This window comes from Octopus bimaculoides, chromosome 15 (assembly GCF_046866305.1).
Source record: "Octopus bimaculoides isolate indiv1 chromosome 15, ASM4686630v1, whole genome shotgun sequence".
Classification (NCBI taxonomy): domain Eukaryota; kingdom Metazoa; phylum Mollusca; class Cephalopoda; order Octopoda; family Octopodidae; genus Octopus; species Octopus bimaculoides.
The window spans coordinates 37,803,358-37,824,771 of record NC_142942.1 but is presented as its reverse complement, the minus strand read 5'-3'; the positions used below and the strand labels follow the sequence as shown (position 1 = coordinate 37,824,771).

Here is a 21,414-nt window from a genome sequence, read left to right as displayed (position 1 = left end):
TGTAACTAACCCATCTTTCAGATATACTATATACAGTACGTCTAGGACAACATTATCTAATATGTCTTTCTTTTCATTGATTTTATGATATGGTTTGTGTAAGTATATAGCAGATTGAACGACAATGTAGAAGTGGCTTTGGTGGCTCATAGATCTTTTGTTCAAACCATCACGTGTTTCAGCAAATAACAAATCGTAGACCTGTCTCAGTTGAATTAGCCACTGGTAGAAATACAATCATATCGTTTAATATGGTTACTTATTTTTATTTTTTATTTTTATGCGCCCTTCTAAAGCCTAGCCAGACTCATGGGCCCGGTTTCCCGGTTTCTATGGCGTAGGTGTCCCCCCCCCCCCCAACTGGACGGGACGCCAGTCCATCGCAACGTTACTCAAGAAACAGGAAGAAAGAGTTAGAGAAAGTTGGGGAGAAAGAGTACAACAGGGGTCACCACCACCTCCTGCCGGAGTGTTGTGGAGCTTTAGGTGTTTTTCGCTCAATAAACACTCTGGGAATCGAAACCACGATCCTCCGACCGCGAGTCCGCTGCCCTAAACACTGGGCCATTGCGCTTCCACATGGTTACCTATGCTAGGCAGATAACGTCCCAATCAGTAAAGAATTTATTTCTTACCAGCTTAATTCTTAAAATTTGGTACTAAACATCAACCTCTTAAAATCAAAAATGAAACTCCCATAGATCTAAAAGTAAGTTTTTAGAAAGCTGCGCATATTTTTATGTCATCAATTTAATTTTTATATTTTCAGAATCAGGAAATTATTGCAACCGATGCAGATGCTGAGGAATATAACAGGGATATTGTCTACAACTTATCAGGAGGAGGTGCTCAGCTGTTCACCTTTAACGTTCTAGAAGGTACAATTCGTGTGAAACATCCGGTTAACATTCGCTGTGATGTTGTAGACACATATGACTTGAAGGTAGGAGTACATTACTTTGATTGGATTTGGTTTTGTTATCTTCATTATTTATCGTGAGAAATTTTACTAAAGAATTTCCTTGTCAAAATTTCCAAGGTCATAAATGTTTTCTCCTCTTTTTTGCATAAATCCGAGTCCGATGGCTACTGGAGATAAGATCGGACAATCGTAGAGCTGATAACGGCAATAGAGCCAGAAATACGTGTCAACTGTTGTTCTCATATCTCCAAACAGTAAGCCTGGCCTAGTATGTCAGCTTTGGAGAACACGTAATTGTGATTATCTACCATTCTCAAGTGGACCTTGTCATAATTGCTACTTGGTAATTATGATACAGCCTCTAGAGGAGAAAATAACTCCAATAAGTCAAGAATTTGTTGTATGTTATTTGACGTACTTGTATTTGTCTATGTTATTTAGATACATGCCTCTGGCCATGATGAGTTATTTCTCAATTCACTTTTGTTTACTTTATGAGATTGTTGTACACACACCTTTTGACATCTGATAGCTGTCGCTATTGTTTTGAATAACCAGAGTCAAGTTGCCTTTCTCTTAGTTTTATTTTCTCGCTCTTTTTCATTTCTCTTCCTCTCACGTTTTCTCTTCTACTTCTACAAATACAATTACCCCATTCAGCTAAGACTGACAATGTATTTCCTCTCTTCCAATTGTTTATCTGTCTTATCATTCTATTTAATCAGTGCCGAAACGCTGTTCAAGCATTCACATGACCAACACCAACCCCTTTCTCTCTCTCCCTCCCTCTCCTCTTGTTTCTTTCTTTCTTTCTCTCATCATCTCTCATTCAATTTCTTGTTCGTTTATTTATTACATTAGAAATTCCTCTCTTCCTCGTTCTCTATTTCTCTCTCTCCTTCTCTCAGTATCATCTTCATTTTATCATCTAGAACACACATACACACACACATACACACAACACGTGCACCAATTTTATATTGTATGATTTCAACGTCTTTCTCTCTCTTTCCCTCTCTCTCACTGTCTTCAAGGTAACTGCCATTGACCAAGGAGGTGTTGGCCATAAAACCGAAACCAGTCTTAAAATTGTCATCCAGGATATAAATGACAATGCTCCAATATTTAAAAAGCAGTATAAATTTAAAACTCCAATCACAGCAAAAGTAGGAACAAAAGTTGGTTCCGTTAGTGCCATCGACTCAGATTGCAGTCTTCAGAATAACCGAATTACATATTTGCTCAAAGATGGAGGTTTTGGCAAGTTCAAAATTGACCAAGACAAAGGTAATTTTTATTCTGCATTTCTAGTTAAGTTGGCTTTTCAATTAATTTCCTTGTTTTAATAGGCTGAATATGTTCAGCTTCGCTAGTTCCCGAATCATCCTGAATTTTTCAAAATATGTGCGAATTGGTATAATCAATTACGCCCTTCTTCAAAGTTGTGATTTTTGTGATTTTTAATAAATTATTATTTATTATTGATTTATCTAAATATTTGTTTTTCAGGTGATATAACCGTTGCTGATAATCTTGTTCGAGAACCAGTTGAAACAAAGTATAACATTGTGGTACAAGCTATAGATAATGGAGCGCCCGGTCTTTCCAGTAGTACAAATATCACTATACTTGTTCCGCTAAATCACCCACCAACTATAAAACGAAGTTTTTACTTCTATGTATTAGAAAACAACAAAGCTGGTATATTCATAGGGAACGTAGTTGCAGATGATCCTGATTTACAAAAAGTAAAAGGAGAGAAGTTAACATTTTTCATCGCTGATAAATCAGGTGAGAACATTTATTTACAACTGTATTTCACCAAGCCAGCAAGCGAGATTCATCTTGATTGCTCGGTTTGTAATAAATAGCTGCCGAATCTCTCACAAATCGCATCCTAACATCTTTAAAAAAGGAAATGGCACATTGTATAATTTAACTCTAGATATGTCCTTCAAAACACGAGGTTGTCACGACTGAAATATTTGTCATCGTTGGTTTGCTCCATAAGAGTTGACCCTGGGTCTACCAACAACAACTGAATTTCATATTAACAGAAGTTAAACATTATAACAGGGTCAGATAAGCTATTGAACAACCTGCTAATTGATCGAATATTCAAATCTACAACGAGCATATTGTTACTTCTGCATGAATGACTTATTTGTCTTTGAGTATGAGACGTTTTGTCGCAGCCGTTTCGGCACAGCCATTTACGCGCCCCCTGTTTTGGCGTCGCTGATTCGACGCTGACATACTTGACATCAGACGTTTTAATATTTATCTCCTTTTTTCCCTCCCTCTTTCTCTTTCTCTCCTCTCTCTTTCTCTCTCTCTCTCTCTCTCTCTCTCTTTCTCTGTGTTTTTGTGTGCGCGCATTCTTCTCTCTACGTGTATGAAGAGAGGGAAAGCGTTTATGTCAGCAGCGTTCAATTAATAAATTGTAATATTATCTTTCTCCCACTTTCTCTCTCTCTTTCTCTCTCTTTCTCTTTCTCTGTGCAGATTTTATTACATGGACACGCATGCATATGTGTATTTTTGCATGTGTATTTGTATTTGTCTTTACCTCGAGCGCCAAAAAGCACTGTCGTCAAAATCAAGTTGATTATCTAATCAGCTGCGCCAATTCATCAGCGTCCAAAAAAGCTGCGCCCAATAGTCTCATTCCATTCATAACAACAACCAGATCATCTGGGAAATGTTACATGCAGTAAACAAACATTCTATCCTGAGTGAAGCCGATCTATTTCTCTTCTCCCTAGTGTGAATCTTAACTCAAAGCTTAAGTATCATTCAGTTATCTTGAGCTGAGTAACTACTCTTAAGAAGTCCTCAAGACTTAAGATACATTTGCTGTTGCTGCTGTTGGTTTTATTTAGACCCATATTAGTCATGACGGAGCAGGTCTTTGATCAAAAATGTGTCAGATGTGACCATTCCGTTTTGTTTTTTTTTATGAGACATAACACTTCTAGGATTTTATTATCAAAATGGCTTCCCTTTTCTTTTTTAAGAAGACATGGAGTGGTTTTTAAAAGATTTGGCTGATATTTCGAGCAGACTGAGTGACTGTAGAGCAGTTCTACTCTTTGTTAAGGAATTTATAAGTGTACATTTCATATTTCACTTGTAAAGATCTTATTGTAACAATCACCAAGGATTAGTGTCATAATTTTCTAGGAAACCTAATCGATAATCCAGTCCAGTATGCATAATCCATTGTAACTTTTCCTTTCATTTTTATGATCATAATTCCCTTTTAAAAATGGCTTAATGTGTAATCTGTAGATAGTCCTCTCTCTCTCCCTCGCTTTCGCTCTCACCTTCCTTCTCCCTCTCTCTCTCTCTCCCTGTACGCGTCTGTATGTCCATGTGAGTATATCTTTTTGAGTATCAAGTATCCTAAGCAAATGCGAACCAATCCTCTATTTCTCAAAATGAAACGTTTCAGAAGAAATTGGGATCAAAACGATAGATAAGATGCATGCATGTGTGTATGTGTATGCGTGTGTGTGTGTATGTGTGTGTGTGTGTGTGTGTGTGTGTGTGTGTGTGTGTGTGTGTGTGTGCGTATTGTGTACGTATTTTCGTCTCGGTATCATATGATAGTTGCAAATCAGTATCACACTCATGTAAACGGTGTCCTTACTTTCCAGTCTTCCATAAAACATGTCCGGTCATGGGGAAATATTACTTTGCTTGTAAACAAGTGAGGGTTAACAACAGAAAGGACATCCAACAGTAGAAAATCTGCCTCAACTAATTCCGCCTGACCTATGCAAGCATGGAAAAGTGGTACGTTAAATGATGACGATGATAATGATGTTACTACTGCTGCTGCTATTGATGCCGTGGCTGATGATGATGATGACGATGATGATGACTAAGATGATGACGATTATTATTTTTATTATCATAATTGAGTGAGAGAGCAGTGCATGCCACCAAAGTGACACTGGGGTACAAATATACGAAGTCCAATATTCCCATCTTAACTACCCGTCTGTTAAGGGTACACCAGGCACATGCATCACAACCATATGTGTGTGACATGGTGATCTCATATCAAGGCAAACCCCCAAAAAATCCTCTCAACACATGGCTATGACACCCCTCCCCACTACTTCTGCTCGTGATCAGAAATGCACATATCGTCAGCTACTAAGGAACATACTCAACTGGTTACGGTAAAGCAACTGAGAAGTAAATCTATGGTACTGAGCAGAACATTTGCTGTAGTCCATCTTTTATACGAAGACAAAACATGTACATGTTAACACTTCTAATCAGTTAAGATCAGAAGCCATGTGAATCAGTGCCTGGTACTGCATCAGGGCATCTGGCAGAAACGTTAGCACGCTGGTCGAAATGCTTAGTAGTATTTCGTCTGCCGCTACGTTCTGAGTTCAAATTCCGCCGAGGTCGACTTTGCCTTTCATCCATTCGGGGTCGATTAAATAAGTACCAGTTACGCACTGGGGTCGCTATAATCGACTTAATCCATTTGTCTGTCCTTGTTTGTCCCATCTGTGTGTAGCTCCTTGTGGGCAGTAAAGAAATTATTATTATTATTATTCCTTCGTAACACAGTGTAGGTAAAAATGCACCGGCGTCTTTAGTCATCTGTCAAGTTACAACAAGGTCCTCAGACAGATAATACATTCCTTAAGATGTGCGCTGTGCCCAATAAGGTTGCCTTTTGCAAGACATCAATATTGCATATTATTATTATTATTATTATGAATTAATTTGACTCAAGTTCAGTTTTATTCCTGATACGTTGGTAGCGGGTTACTACCTGTAACCTTAGGTACCCAGAAGTTTTCAGCAGTCTTTCAAGTGCTTAGAACCCTCCTGAAAATCCTTGCTGTCCCTAAGAGATAAATTTTCTGTAGGAGCTCTATTTCAATCTCCTTCAGCCATTTGTCTATAGCTTTACTTACTGTTCCTAACGCATCAGTTATTGTAGGCACGACCTTTACAGTTTTCATACTCCAAATTCTTTCGATTTCAAATGTTAAGGGATCGTATTTTTTTTATTTTCATCCTCTTTCTTTACGATCCTGGAATTAAACGTGCGTGATGGGTCGATTAGTAAGCATCTTCGCCTTTCTTTATCTATAACTGTTATGTCTGGTCTATCATTTTCTAACTTCTGGTCCGTTTGAGTAGGAAAGTCCCACAAAATCTTATGCCGTCGTTACGTTCTGAGCTCAAATTCCACCGAGGTCGACTTTGCCGCTTACCCTTTTGGGGTCGATAAATCAAGTACCTGTTGAAAACTGTGGTCAATGTAATCGACACGTCCCCTCCCCCAAAATGACTGCCCTTGTGGAAAAATTTGAAAACATCATTATTATTATTATTATTATTATTATTATTATTATTATTATTATTATTATTATTATTATTATTATTATTATTATTATTATTATTATTATTAAGGCAGCGAGTTGGCAGAATTGTTAGCACGCTGGGCGAAGTGCTTAGCGGTATTCCGCCCCTCGCTACGTTCTGAGTTCAAATTCCGTCGAGGTCGACTTTGCCTTTCATCCTTTCGGGGTCAATAAATTAAGTACCAGTTGAGTACTGGAGTCGATGTAATCGACTATCCCTCTCCTCCAAATTTCAGGCCTTATGCCTATAGCAGAAAGGATTATTATTATCCGGAAATTGTTTGCGATTTCTGAAAGCACACGTCATTTTAATTACCTCTGAATTTCAGAAATAAATAAACATTGTAATAAATTGTTATATTTTTCAGTTCCATTTTGGATTGATCCTAACAAAGGAAATATAAGGACTAGCGACATAATTGACCGAGAAACTACAGAGATGTATGAATTCAAGGTGTTTGTGAAAGATAACGGCTTACCTGCTTACACTGCCAGCTCAAGCATAATAATTTCAGTGAAAGATATCAATGACAACCCTCCTGTGTTTCTTCATGGCCAGCAGTATCAAGGAACTGTCTTGGAAGATGACCAGAACCCAATAATGGGTCAAAAAGTGGAATTGGTAAGCATGGTTTTTGGAAAGACAATTCTGGTTTATTTTTTTTCATTATTATTTGTTTATTCCTTTACATATATCAGACAGTTGACTGCAGACATGCTAGAGCACTGCCTTCAAAAATTTTTAGTCGAACAAATCGACCCCAGAACTTATCTTTTAAGTCTAGAACTTATTCTACCGGTCTTTTTTCCGAACTTCTAAGTTACGGAAATGTAAACACACCAACACCAGTTGTCAAGCGGTGATGGGGGCGGTAAACACAGACACAAAGACACACATACACAGATATATATATATATATATATATATATATATATATATATATATATATATATATATATATATATATATATATATATATATATATATATATATATACTTGGAAAAGGATGCGTGGCGTTCGATCATATAATAATATAAATATATAGATATATGCATATATCCATACACATATGCACATGTGTTTTTACTTGTTTTTATTATTTTTACTGTTTTGTTTTTACTGTCTTGTTCTCACTGTCCTGTTCTTGTTAACACTTTCACCCTCCGCAAAAAAATTCCAAATTTTATTTAATTTGCTTTGCGGGAAGGACTGTTCCAACGAAGTCGCGTATTGTCTTTGCCTTCGAAACGCGGAGTACATGGACAGGGACAACTGACGAAGGGATATACTCTTTATGTTGCATGTCTCGTTTCTCTGTTTGTTTTTTTCGTTGTTCGAAAAAAGTTCGTTTTCTGTTTTCGTTTTTCGTTTCTCATTGTGTTTAACGTTTTTTTTTTATGTCCTGTACCCATATATGCATGTATATATGCATATAGATGTAGGTATGTACATATATGTATGGATATATGCATATATCTATATATTATTATTATTATTATTATTATTATTATATACATATATATATATATATATATATATATATATATACGATGGGCTTCTTTCAGTTTCCGTCTACCGAATACACTCACAAGGCTTTGGTCAGTCCCGAGGTTATAGTAGAAGACAGCTGCCTAAGTGCTTAGAGAGACTGAATCCAGAACCATGTGGTTGGAAAGCAAGTTTCTTACCACAGGGCCAAGCCTGAGCCTAATTGAATATTCGCAGGAAGTTTATATCATAAGCAGTTTTTAAAGTAATTAATGAGGAAATAGTTATAGAGACCCCGTTATGCAAAACTGAATGTAGAGAAAGGATTCCTCTGGATTGAGTAAAACATTTGTAATGATTTCTAGTATGTAGTAAATATTTCTTTCTACTATAAACACAAGGCCTGAAATTTTTGCTGGGATGAATCCAGTTGAATACATAAACACCAGTGCTTAACTGGTACTTATTCTATCGACCTCAAAAGGATAAAGTGCAAAGTCTATCTCGGTGGAATTTGAGCTCAGAACTTAAAGCTGGAAGAAATGCCGCTAAGCATTTTGTCCGGCGTATGGACGATTCTATCACCACTCGCCTTAATAGACAGTCAATTTTGAGTTTTAGTTTAAATTGTTGTAGTTGTTGTTATTTTGTTCCAAGTCAGCCCTGATGAATGGAATGCACATACCCTTCAAAATCCCCTCAGCGGTATAGATTTTAGTCTAGTAATTATTTTATCAAACTCTATTTTTCAAACCATTAAGTTAAAGAACATAAAGCGACACACAGAAACAGTCACAGGCACACACACCCAACACACACACACCCACACACACACACACACACACATCCCCCCACACACACACGTATGCATACACACATACACACACCGTTTTAAAATATGTTTCAGCTATATTCGAACCCGTGACAAAGCCATTCACTGTATTTTGTCATGGAGAAAATTCCTCACTTGTAGTCACACATGCACAAGCATACATAGATACATAAATGCACATAAACGAATAACTTTAGAGATAGATAGATAGATAGATAGATAGATAGATAGATAGATAGATAGATAGATAGATAGATAGATAGATAGAAATGTTTGTGTCTATCCATACTTCATCGATAATTTTTGTTTTATTTTAAATTTATTTTTCCTAGTTTCAAATATTCAATGTTCATATTTATAGTTAAAATTACGTACAGCAAAATATGCTCATGAGGAATTTAAATGCACAATATATATATTGTTGTTTTTTCCATTTGTTTTGGGGGGCTTTTTTTTTTACGTATTTCCTAAAATATTTACAATATTTGTTTTGCTTCCTGGAAACATTTGTGATAGTTAAATTAACTGAAAATAGATTACAAGAACAAAGCTATTTATCTCAATTTTCAGCAAAGCAATTTTACTATGATTCATAAAAAAAAGCACTCTTGGGAACTCTAAATAATTAAACTTTCATACCAAATTTATTCTTGTACAGATACTATATACAAATTGATGCGTTTTTCCCTTTTCTTTTGTTTTTAACAATTTTTCGGGGTTTTTTTTTTTTTTTGTCTTATTTATTTTCTTCTTGCTCTCTTGATAGAATTTGGTCGAAACATTGTTTTCGTTAATTTTGTCTATGCTACAATTCAATTGTAAAAATATTTTTTTAAGCTGTTTACCAATAGACCATTCTAAAATATTGATGATGTTGATGATGATGATGACAAAATGATGACTAAAAGTACTTCCATAATAAGTTATTATTTCGTGTTTTGTATTTGGTTTTCAAAATTTCTGATGCTAACACATACGAAATCTGTTGTATCTTGGAAGGGTCATTACACCAATAATAAACACACACACTGGTTAAATCTCACTTCTTTATCATTAGTTAATTGGTTAAATATTTAACCAACTAATCTTATCACTTGTTTTGTCAGTCAGTTGATCAATCAATCAGTTTACCAAAGGCCTATCATCACCATTCGTGACCTCATCGATGGCATGCCCTCTCTCTTCCTACTCTGCTTCACATCTGTCTGTCTTCCAAGACCTCATCAATGACATGCTCTCTCTCTCTCTCTCTCTCTCTCTCTCTCTCTCTCTCTCTCTCTCTCTCTCTCTCTTTCTCACACACACACACACACACACTCACTCTCCTAGTGAACAAAGGGACTTTGAGAAACAACTGATTGATAGATTGTTTAACCAACTGATTAAGCAAGAAATGGATTAGTTGGTCGATTAAATAACTAACTATTTGCTTTTATCTAGAAATCAAAGAAAATTACTAAAATTCCGTTTAAATTTTGCTTTTGTGACCTGGACATCAAGGTTTCGAAACTAACTTATTTTCCATAACATTTCAGACAGATTCAGCACTGAGTTACTAAACCAGAAATATCGTCATAGCAAATATTCTGCTGAACACCACAGATTTGCTGGTCAGTAGCTTGACCTTAACCATAGTGACAGATAATATGTGCATCTCTGATCATGAGTAGGAGTAGTGGGTGGGGGACATCATAACCATGTGTTCAGAGGGATTCTTTAGGGTTTGAATAAATGTAAGAAAAGCAAACTCTGATGGAAATAGCCATTTTTCAAAAGTTTGTAGCATTCGTTTCCTTAGTAGTAATTCTAAGACTAGAAACTCTGTTTATCAATGTAAAATTACTTCTAGTTCTGATGTCTTTTTTACATAGGTAGTTCTTCATCTCAGTTATCCAAATGAATATCTACCCATTACTCTACATTTAGACATATCAATAAACGCAACAGTACTGGGCTTAGTAAATTAATTTGGTCTCTAAAGGAACATAAACGATTTGACTTGGAATGGAATATTATATCTAGGTCCTTTCCATATGATAAAGGTAAATCCTTTTATCCGCTCTGTAACGAAGAACAGTATCTCATTCTATTCTCGGAGAATTCTCTTGTAAACACGTTTAAAGAAAGCGTTTATCGTTGAAGACATCGGCAAAAATATACCTTTAGTTCCTATAAGTAATTTCTACCAATCTAAAAAATTCGACTTTTAACTGTCTTCTTATATTTCATTTCCACTACATATAACTATTTACACCCCTTTAAGCTTTATTTCCACTCACAATCGCACTACATTTCTCCACTTTTAATTTTCTGCTAATTTCTTTCTTTCTCCTCCTTTTCTTTATCTAAATTCCCTTTGGCGTTACATTTATTAACGGTTTTTTAAAAAAAATAACATGCCAGCCTTCCCTTCATCAAATACGCGGTAATCACATTCGGTTAAAATAGCTTATTGATGTGTTTTGTTTCTCTTTTTTCCCTGACGAGATGATTACATTGTTTTACATCATTTTATTCCCTTAGGAATAATACCAATGTTTTCTTCGAAACATATGTCAGAAGTATAAAGATTTGAATAACACTTGCGTTTAACTCCATTTTTTAAATTTATTTATGTGATACAAAAACCCAGGAATTTCCACCTTTATAAGTAGGCTGTAACATCCTTGGCACTTATGTCAAGTTTCGATACCCTGGTAACTATTTATTTTTACTGTTATTTGTACACATTGAAAAAGTACATATACGTTTATCTATATATATATAGGCGACGTCATGGCTGTGTGGTAAGAAGTTCGCTTCGTAACCACATGGTTCCGGGTTCAGTCCCACTGCGTGGCACCTTGGGCAAGTGCCTCGGGCCGACCAAAGCTTTGCAAGAGAATTTGGTAGATGGAAACTGAAAGAATCCCGTCATATGTATATGTATGTGTGTGTGTTTGTGTGTGTTTGTATGTATGTGTGTATATATAATTATATCATATATATTATATATATATATATATATATATATATATATATATATATATATATATATATATATATATATATATATATATATATATATATATATATATATTATATAATCAATGTCATTTGTTTTTCAGTCTAAAAATATGACTGTGATTGATAAAGATGCTACAGCAAACAACAGACAAATACAATTCAGCCTGAAAGGAGCAAAAAGTGATCTGTTCAAGATTAACTCTAAAACAGGTACTATCTACGTTGCACGTCCTGGTAACATAGACCGAGAGTTTGATCGTCAGTTTCATCTAAAGGTAATGCAGCTAATTATATCAAATGAAATCTACTTTTGTCCTTTTTGTTTATTTATTTATCATCATTGAGTTTACATTTTTGCAGGTCTTTTGTTTAACGTATGAAGACGATACATTATCACACGTGAATATGGCCCCACGACGTTTAAACTTCTCTACCTGTCTCAGCGATGTTCCATTAGCATGCAGAACGCATTTGGAAGACTTTCTCTTGACGACCAATGTGTCAGTCTTCGCTACATTAATTCTTATCCCTGCCTTGCAGCCATTGACAGGGTGCATAGCTCAGTGATCAGGGAATCTCTACAGATCGAGCCGCTTCTTCGCATTAGGTGGTCACACTACTGTTGTTAAGCACGTGAGATAGGATCATAACGCGGATTCTTCAAGCCGAGCCAATCGGCAGGAGATCTAGTGGTAAACCAAGAATGAGATGGTTCAATAATATCCTAGTCTCAGTTAATCATACTTGAGAATTCAGCCTAAAAGTTTTATGATAGTTACTTCTGATAGAACCCTATAGAAAAGATGGTTGAGGATTCTGCCCTACGACCCACCCCAGTATTGTGGGCAGAAAAGATGGATGGAGAGAGGGATAGATGAAGACGATCTTACTCAAAGCAAGTTCGCTAGAACATAATATAATATCCTATGGTAGTTATTCTGGCTCTCTGCATTCCAAGTTCAAATCTCACCGAAGTCAGTGAGGGAATGTTAAGACAGCAAACATTCCCTCAATACACACAAGAGAAAAAAGCTAGGTCAGTTCCTCCTCAACTTTTTGCGAACTCTTAAATATATTTCCTGGGTATATATATACATATTTTACCAAATCCTTTTTGTTATAACAACGTTGTAAACTGTTTCAAACATATTCTTCTTATTATTATTATCAAAGAATGTATATATGTATTTTGATACTTAAACTGTTTCTAACATTTTCTATTATTATCAAAGAATATGTATATGTATTTTCATACTTACACTGTTTTTAACATTTTCGTCTTATTATCAGAGAATGTGTGATAATCAGTATGTAACACTACAAAGCTCATACAAAGCTTTATACTTTAAATATATTCCTCTTATTATCATCAAAGAATGTATATATGTATTCTAATACTCAAACTGTTTTTTAACATTTTCTATTATTCTCAAAGACTTTTGATAATCTTTTTCTAAAAAAGTGAAACCGGTTAAGTAAATAAATATCTTTAAAATAAGTGCATTTTCAAACCTTCTTTCATATATATTTCCACTCGTACGGTATTCCACAACTTTACTTTATTATATATATATATATATATATATATATATATATATATATATATATATATATATATATATATATATATATATATATATATCATATATCATATATATAATTATATATATATCATATATATATATAATTATATATATATCATATATATACATGATATATATATATTATATATCTCTTATATATATATGTATATATATATATATATATATATATATATATATATATATATATATATATATATATATAGTAATCCCTCACCATATCGTGGTTTACCTATCGCGGTTTATTATTTAAGCTTACATCGATTCCTCTGTGGTGTTGTTTTGCATTTATAATAAAATAATTATATACAAATTATAAAAATAATTAAAAATATATACTGTACTGTTTCTACTTCGCGGATTTTCACCTATCACGTGGGGTTTTGGAACGTAACACCCGCAATAGTCGAGGGATTACTGTATGTATATATATTTAGAATAATAAGGTAGTCACAATGCCGGTGATTATTTATATATATTTTTTATTGACATCTTATTTACCTTTTTAGTGCTTTCCTCCGTTATTGGATTTATCAAAAAATGGTTCAAATTTAGACTTCTTGGCCTTTTTATAAAGAATTTTCTGAGTTTTGCCAAGCAAGGGAGAAGAAAGAAGAAAAAAAATTCTTTTTTCTTCTCCCTTGCAAGAAGTCTAAATTTGAATCATTTTTTTGCTAAATCCGATAACGGAAGAAAGCGCTAAAAATGTAAAGAAGAAGTAAATAAATATATATATATAATCCTCCAACATTCTGACTTTATTCTAAATATACATTATCTGTACATCACTTCAAAAACTCTCTCTCTCTCTCTCTCTCTCTCTCTCTCTCTCTCTCTCTCTCTCTGTATATATATATATATATATATATATATATATATATATATATATATATATATATATATATATATATATATATATATATATATAATTAAGACCGAATCTTTTTTATTATTTCTGATAGTTCAGGAATGTCAGTTGAAGTGAAATACTGAAGAGCATTCGTGTTATGTTTACATAATTTATTTCATACTCTATTTTGCTTGGTACTTCATTAGTTACAATATATCTTTCAGATTGTAGCAACCGACCAAAATGGCAGGGGCCACTCAACGGAGGCTGACCTTAATATCCACGTGCAAGATGTTAATGATCACAAACCACGCTTCGTACAAGAATCATATGAATTTTCTCTTCCGTCCATTGTTAAAGCTGGCTATAAGATCGGTCAGTTAATTGCCATTGACAGAGATAGCACCAGTCCTAATAACAAACTATTGTACATATTTAATTCTGATACACTCGGGAAATTCAAAATTGATATCGAAACAGGTTCGCTTTTATTTTTTTTTTACCTCTTCGTTTGTTGTTGTTTTTAAAGTGATTTTGTTATAAGTATTTACTTTTAATTTTTCGTTTTTAAATTCTTTTCCATAATTTCAGTCTTAAGACTTTGGCCATGCTGAGCATCATTTTCTAAGTATTAAATGGTTATACCAATACCAATAATTATTATATCAATATATTTGTTTTGCAAGATTTTTGATGTGAAATCGTGTGTTGAAACAGATGTTGTTGTACTTGGGGATGGTCATATTGCCAGTTTAGCCAATAAAAACACACGCACTGTATATTTGGTGTTAATTTGCTTCAGCTTTATATTACATTAATCTTAATCTTATTTCGGCCAGAGTTCTTTCGTCACACTTCTGTGACCTCATCAGTGGTCCTTTGTTTCCTTCCTTCTTATGTGTGTCTCACCTTGCTAAATATCAGCCATTTTGTATTAATACAATATGACCATCCCCAAGTACAACAACATATTATATCAATCTCTGAGACGAAAGCCGAAGTAGAACTTGAAGCAAAGGAAAGGAAGGGAACTAAATACCGCAAGCTATTTTCATTTGTCATGCGAATTAGCAGCTCCAGTTCCCTGTAACTACTAGGTTTGTAAGTGCATAAACAGATTGGAGGAGGAAGGAGGAGGAAGATGAGCAGGAAGGAGGAGGAAGAGGAGCAGGAAGGAGGAGCAAGGAGGAGCAGGAAGGAGCAGGAAGATGAAGAGGAAGAGGAAGATGAAGAGGAGGAGGAAGATGAAGAGGAGGAGCAGGAGGAGGATTAGGGTACACTGGATGATCTTTTAAAAAAGAGGTGTGATGGTTACGACCAGAACACCTTTGATCATACATCTTCTCCATCAAGGTTGATCATTCGAACCAGATCTCAAGGCTGCTTCATTTTTTTTTTATTTGTACCCTGCATGTGTTCAGCGTTGGCAGCATCCACCTTAACTTCTGCAGAGAATACGCAAAAGTCATATGTTCACTAACCTCTTTTATCTTGGCTAACTTATAAACGAGAAAGTTATGTCTTCCAGGCTCTTCACATAGTAGGATGATGGCAAATCTATGACATGCCTGTCAGTAGTGATAAGTCACGAAGTTTTACTTGACATGCAACGCACTTTGAAAAATAAATCTTGATATATTGCGTTATAAAAAGGTTATCTATAAGCATTTGCTAAAAACTACACTGCCTGTATACATATAAGTGATACTCCAGTAACAGAATTGTGAAAGAAATTAAAATTTCGATTCTCTGGGCAAAAAGTTTCGCTGTCATTGACAGGGAAGGACTTGAATTCTGTACAACAAGCTAATAACACTGTATAACGCGATTTTTGTCCTTGGGTAGCAGCTTGTATTTCCTATTTGTTTATCCCCTGGAAAGTATTAAAAAAAACGGCTAATATTTCCTTCAAACTATGTCTTTGTTACATTTATTCAAACCCCAAAGATTCCTTCTCAGGGCATGGGTATGATGCTTCCCACTACTTCTTACTCATGATCAGAGATGCACATATTGTCAGCCACCTAGGGACATGCTCAACTGGTTATGGTCAAACAATTGACAAGCAAATCTGTGGTATTGCGCAGAACATTTCCTATAACGATATCTCTACTTCAGCAACTCGGCGCTTACTCTGTCTGAAATGTTATGGAAAATAGGTCAGTTTCCAAACATTGATGTTCAGATCACAAAAGGAAAGTCTGAAGAGAATAGTAGTCATTTTCTTTGATTTCTAAATAGAAGCAAGTAGCAAATAGAAGCAAAGACAAAAGTAAATAAATAAAATTTGTTACACAGTGTAATCGTTCGTTCGTTGGCATTCCGTCGCTTACGACGTCGAGGGTTCCAGTTGATCCGATCAACGGAACAGCCTGCTCGTGAAATTAACGTGCAAGTGGCTGAGAACTCCACAGACACGTGTACCCTTAACGTAGTTCTCGGGGATATTCAGCGTGACACAGTGTGACAAGGCTGACCCTTTGAATTACAGGCACAACAGAAACAGGAAGTAAGAGTGAGAGAAAGTTGTGGTGGAAGAGTACAGCAGGGTTCGCCACCATCCCCTGCCGGAGCCTCGTGGAGCTTTAGGCGTTTTCGCTCAATAAACACTCACAACACCCAGTCTGGGAATCGAAACCGCGATCCTATGACCGCGAGTCCGCTGCCCTAACCACTGGGCCATTGCGCCTCCGCTACACAGTGTAATAGAACACTTGTAAATTACATAATGTTCTGTTGCTGTCAATTGTACTTTCTCCTTGAACAAGTGTGGAGATGCGTGGCCTAATGGTTACGGTGTTGGACTCATGATCCTAAGACTGTGGTTTCGATTCCTGGATTTGACGACGCGTTGTATTCTTGAGCAAAACACTTCATTTCGCATCGTTCCAGTTCACTCATCAGGCAAAATGAGTAATCCTGAGACAGACCAGCGTCCCATCCAGTGGGAAAATATATACGCAGCGGAAACTGAGAAACCGGCCCTATGAGTCTGTATGACTCGGCAAGGATTTTTGTCCTATCCTTGAACAAGAGAGAGTTAAGTTGTTGGTCTTCATATTTAACTGTCATCCTCAGATCAACCTTCAACGAATTGACCAATAATCAAAGGCGTTCAAGCCGTGATTATCTACTTCTTTTTTTTCTTTCAGACACAATGTATCCTTATCTATATTATCTCATGTTCTTCTTCCGTTAGTGGGCTATAAATGTGATTTGATGGATATTTGGGTGCTATTTCTAGTGAGTGAAGTGGTCATATAAAGGATCCTTCATGGGCTTGTGAAAGAGAGTAAAGTATTTTGGTTGTATTTGTAGCAAGTATTAATAATGGATGTGATATGAAATGTCAGCAGTTTCCTCAATAGGTTAGCATTTATTTCGCCATCTTTGTCTCGCGCTAATGTTATAAGTTTCTCATAGTGATATAATATTCGCACAGACGTAGAATTTGCCATGTGATTCTTAGTGTTGCAATGAATATAAACGAAGAATGGTTTACGGCATCTCACAGTTATAATCATGTTAAGGTAGCAACAGCAATTTGATAACAGAGCAGTGGTTTAATACAAGAAAACAAAGTTTAGTAAATTTACAATATATAAAAAGATAAGCTTCTTTTATAAGAGACACAATTCATACAAAAAGACGAAGTTTTTACACCAGCTAACCATTTATCTCAAGACTAATTGATTTAAAACTTTTTATCGCTTAACACTTTTCTCCAAATGCATTTATGGAACTAGTTTCAAAAATTTACATAAGTTTTATCAGGTTATTTTTTTTTTAAGTAACCAGCTCTTTCAAATAGAAAAAAAATGTACAAAAATTTCACTCTTTATAAGAGATGCGTGGCTGCGTGGTAAGACGTTTGTTTCCCAACTACATTGTTCTGGGTTCAGTCCCACTGCATGGCACCTTGGGCAGCTGTCTTCCACTATAGTCCCTGGCTGACCAAAGACTTGTGAGTGAATTTGGTAGACGGAAAGTAAAAATCGTTGTAAATGTGTGTGTGTGCGCGCGCGCGTGTATGTATGCGCGCGTATGTGTGCGTGCGTGTATGTGTGTATGTCTATATGTGTTTATGTGCCTTTGTGCTAGTGATTGTCCCCCCCCCCCACCGCTTGACAACCGGTGTTGGTTTGCTGACGTCCACATGATTTAACGGTTTGAAAAAAAGAGACCGATAGTATCAGTAACAGGCTTTAATAAAATAAGTACAGGGTTTAATTCGTACCACTGCGGTGCCCCAGCATGGCTGCAGTCCAATGACTGAAACAGATTAGATTTAAACCTACTAAAAATTAAAATTTCTTTTTTTGTTTTAGTTCTATTTCTTGTTTTTTTTTTGTTTTTTTTTTTGCTTCATTTTCACGTTTTAAATTTGTAGGAGTTTTGACACTGCTTGAAGGGTTCTTTTCAAAACCCCGTCAGTCCACCTACACTTTTACTGTGGCTGCCATGGACATGGGGTTTCCTTCCCGAAAGACCAAAGCACAAGTCATTGTAAATGCACCACATATGGTTTACAATGACTATCCACCTAAATTTGAAGGTCATAACGTATTCATTATTAAAGAAGAAATGCCTGTTGGTTCCCTTGTGGGTACTTTAAAAGTTACTGATGAAGACAAGAAGAAAAACAACAGCATTCATTTAAGAATAGATCCAAAAGACGAACCATATGGTACGTACGAATGTTTGTTTGTTTATTTAGTTTTCATTTATTTTTCATTATATTTGCAGCTCTTTAAGCCGGTGAGCTGGCAGAATCGTACCGGACAAAATGCTTAACGGCATTTCGTCCGTCTTCACGCTTTGAGTTCAAATTCTGCCGTCTGCTGATTATCAGTTGCATATATGTGTCCGTATGTGTGTGTGTGTTTGTGTATGTGTATGTGTGTGTGTGTATATATATATATACACACACACATAGACGCAGGAGTGGCTGTGTGGTAAGTAGCTTGCTTACCAACCACATGGTTCTGGGTTCAGTCCCACTGCGTGCAACCTTAGGCAAGTGTCTTCTACTATAGCTTCGGGCCGACCAAAACCTTGTGAGTGGATTTGGTAGACGGAAACTGAAAGAAGCCTGTCGTATATATGTATATATATATGTATGTGTGTGTATATGTTTGTGTATCTGTTTGTCCCCCTCCCCAACATCGCTTGACAACTGATGCTGGTGTATTCTCGTCCCCGTAACTTAGCGGTTCGGCAAAAGAGACCGATAGAATAAGTATCAAGTCCTGGAGTCGATTTGCTCGGCTAAAGGTGGTGCTCCAGCATGGCTGCTGTGAAATTACTGAAACAAGTAAAAGAGTAAAGAGTATATATATATGTGTGTGTGTGTGTGTGTGTGTGTGTGTGAGTGTGTGTGTGTGTGTGAGAGAGAGAGAGAGTGAATTTTTCGCTTTGCTTTTTGTATATACACGTAGTTTAACTGTGTTTTTCTTTAATATTTTTTAATTATAATCTTTTTTTAATTTCATTTCATTTCATTTTCAGTTAGATTTTTTTTTCAATAATGTAAATAATTTTTACAACAATGGATCTCGAAGCACACATAAAGCTATAAATAATACCATACAAATATTGAGTTGAAAAACTCTGTTTAACTAGAAAAAAATCGAAGGAACCCCTATCATGTCTACAGGAGACGTAAGCTCGTGTCCCACAGGCAACCTTTGACGTTTTCTTCCTAAAAAGTTTTTAAACCCAATATTTACTATTTATAGCTTAATGCGTGCTTCGAGATCCATTGTTCTAAAATAAAAACAGAATTTCGCGTTTATAAATTCTTATGATGCTTTTTTTTATTCTTTTTCGATTTTCGATTTCTTTTCTAGTGCCTTTCACGCTTAAAAACGATGGTTCCATAATAACAACGAAAGTTATTGATAGGGACGCTGGCTACGAACATTTTAGATTTACAGTTCATGCCACTGATACGGGGAGCCCTCCGCACAATACCAGTCAGGAAGTGGGAATCATTGTCAATGATATCAACGACAACCCGCCACATTTTACAATGGAAACATACCAACACATGGTCTCCACTAACTTTCCTGGATCCACTATCGTTGCCACACCGTTTGCGTTCGACGATGTCGACAAAACAGATTCTGTGTATCAGTACAAACTTCATGGAAAAAATCCGGGATATTTTTATATTAACGACCAAACAGGGGTTGTAAGGACGACCAATTTGGCCAGGAATTTGAAGGCTGGTATGATGGAATTCACCATTGTTGCACAGGACATGTACAATAAAAGCTTGACAGCTGAAGCTAAGCTTATAGTTCGAGTTATGAAGAAATTTTGCTGCCGTGTACCCTGTTGATGTAAATTATTGCTAAATTTGAATTAATTTGCAATCACACTGACAATTATAATTATCCACTTCTACGAGGTCGTTAATTAATTAAAAATCTACGATAGGAACAATCATATATGTAAATGTTTTACAGCTGACCATTAAAATGTTTGCCGTTAGGATGTTTATAAATTGAAGTTTTCAAACAAACACACAATGTACGCACGCACCCACGCACCCACAAATACATGTGCACACGTCCATACTTATATATAAGCAACCATGTGTGTGTGTGTTCTGTAAAACAATGAGGTTAAACGCCTTTTTGTGTAGAACAGCAAAGTACTTGCTGTTCTACAAAATACGTGCTTGCCGAGTTTGGTAAAGAGTATATATATATAATAAAAAGAAAATGGAGAAATTGATATACAAACATCAATTTATTGAAACACCAAATCCAATTTCAAACAATAGATCCTACAATCGTTTCCATGCCCAATTAATTCAAATTAGAATAATTAAATTAGAGACTCATATTGAATATAGTTAATTGAACATTTCGTCAGGGTCAGAACTTGAGTTTACCAATGATATATCAACACACTGGGATGTAGTTCCTTTTTCTATCAAGCTCTAACCCTGACGAAATGTTCAATTGACTATATTCAATAAGAATCGCTAATTTAATCTTTCTAATTTGAATTAATTGGGCGTGGAAACGATTGATATTCGAAATTGGATTTGCTTCAATAAACTGGTGTCTATATATCAGTTTCTCCATTTTATTTTTTATTATATATAAATGGTAATATACCCATGTCCATCAATGTGAAGCTAACATCTTTTAGTATTTCACTGATACACCGGATAAAACCGGGGAACCTGAATATTGACATCCTTTTATATCCTTGAAATAATTTATATATATATATATATATATATATATATATATATATATATATATATATATATATATATATATATATAAGCATAAGCAT

General features: G+C 35.4%; 1 protein-coding gene across 1 annotated transcript in view; it reads left to right on the top strand.

Annotated features, from left to right (window-relative positions):
- The window catches only part of LOC106875431 (protocadherin Fat 4), a 483,503-nt gene extending 462,925 nt beyond the window's left edge, over positions 1-20,578 (top strand). The window contains exons 29-36 of the mRNA XM_089363753.1: positions 770-943; positions 1,957-2,209; positions 2,432-2,713; positions 6,690-6,943; positions 11,751-11,924; positions 14,325-14,580; positions 18,491-18,787; positions 19,950-20,578. Coding sequence (XP_089219879.1) covers positions 770-943; positions 1,957-2,209; positions 2,432-2,713; positions 6,690-6,943; positions 11,751-11,924; positions 14,325-14,580; positions 18,491-18,787; positions 19,950-20,443 — 2,184 coding nt within the window. The 3' untranslated portion in view covers positions 20,444-20,578. The remainder of the gene's footprint in view (positions 1-769; positions 944-1,956; positions 2,210-2,431; positions 2,714-6,689; positions 6,944-11,750; positions 11,925-14,324; positions 14,581-18,490; positions 18,788-19,949) is intronic.
- The last annotated feature ends 836 nt before the right edge of the window (positions 20,579-21,414 follow it).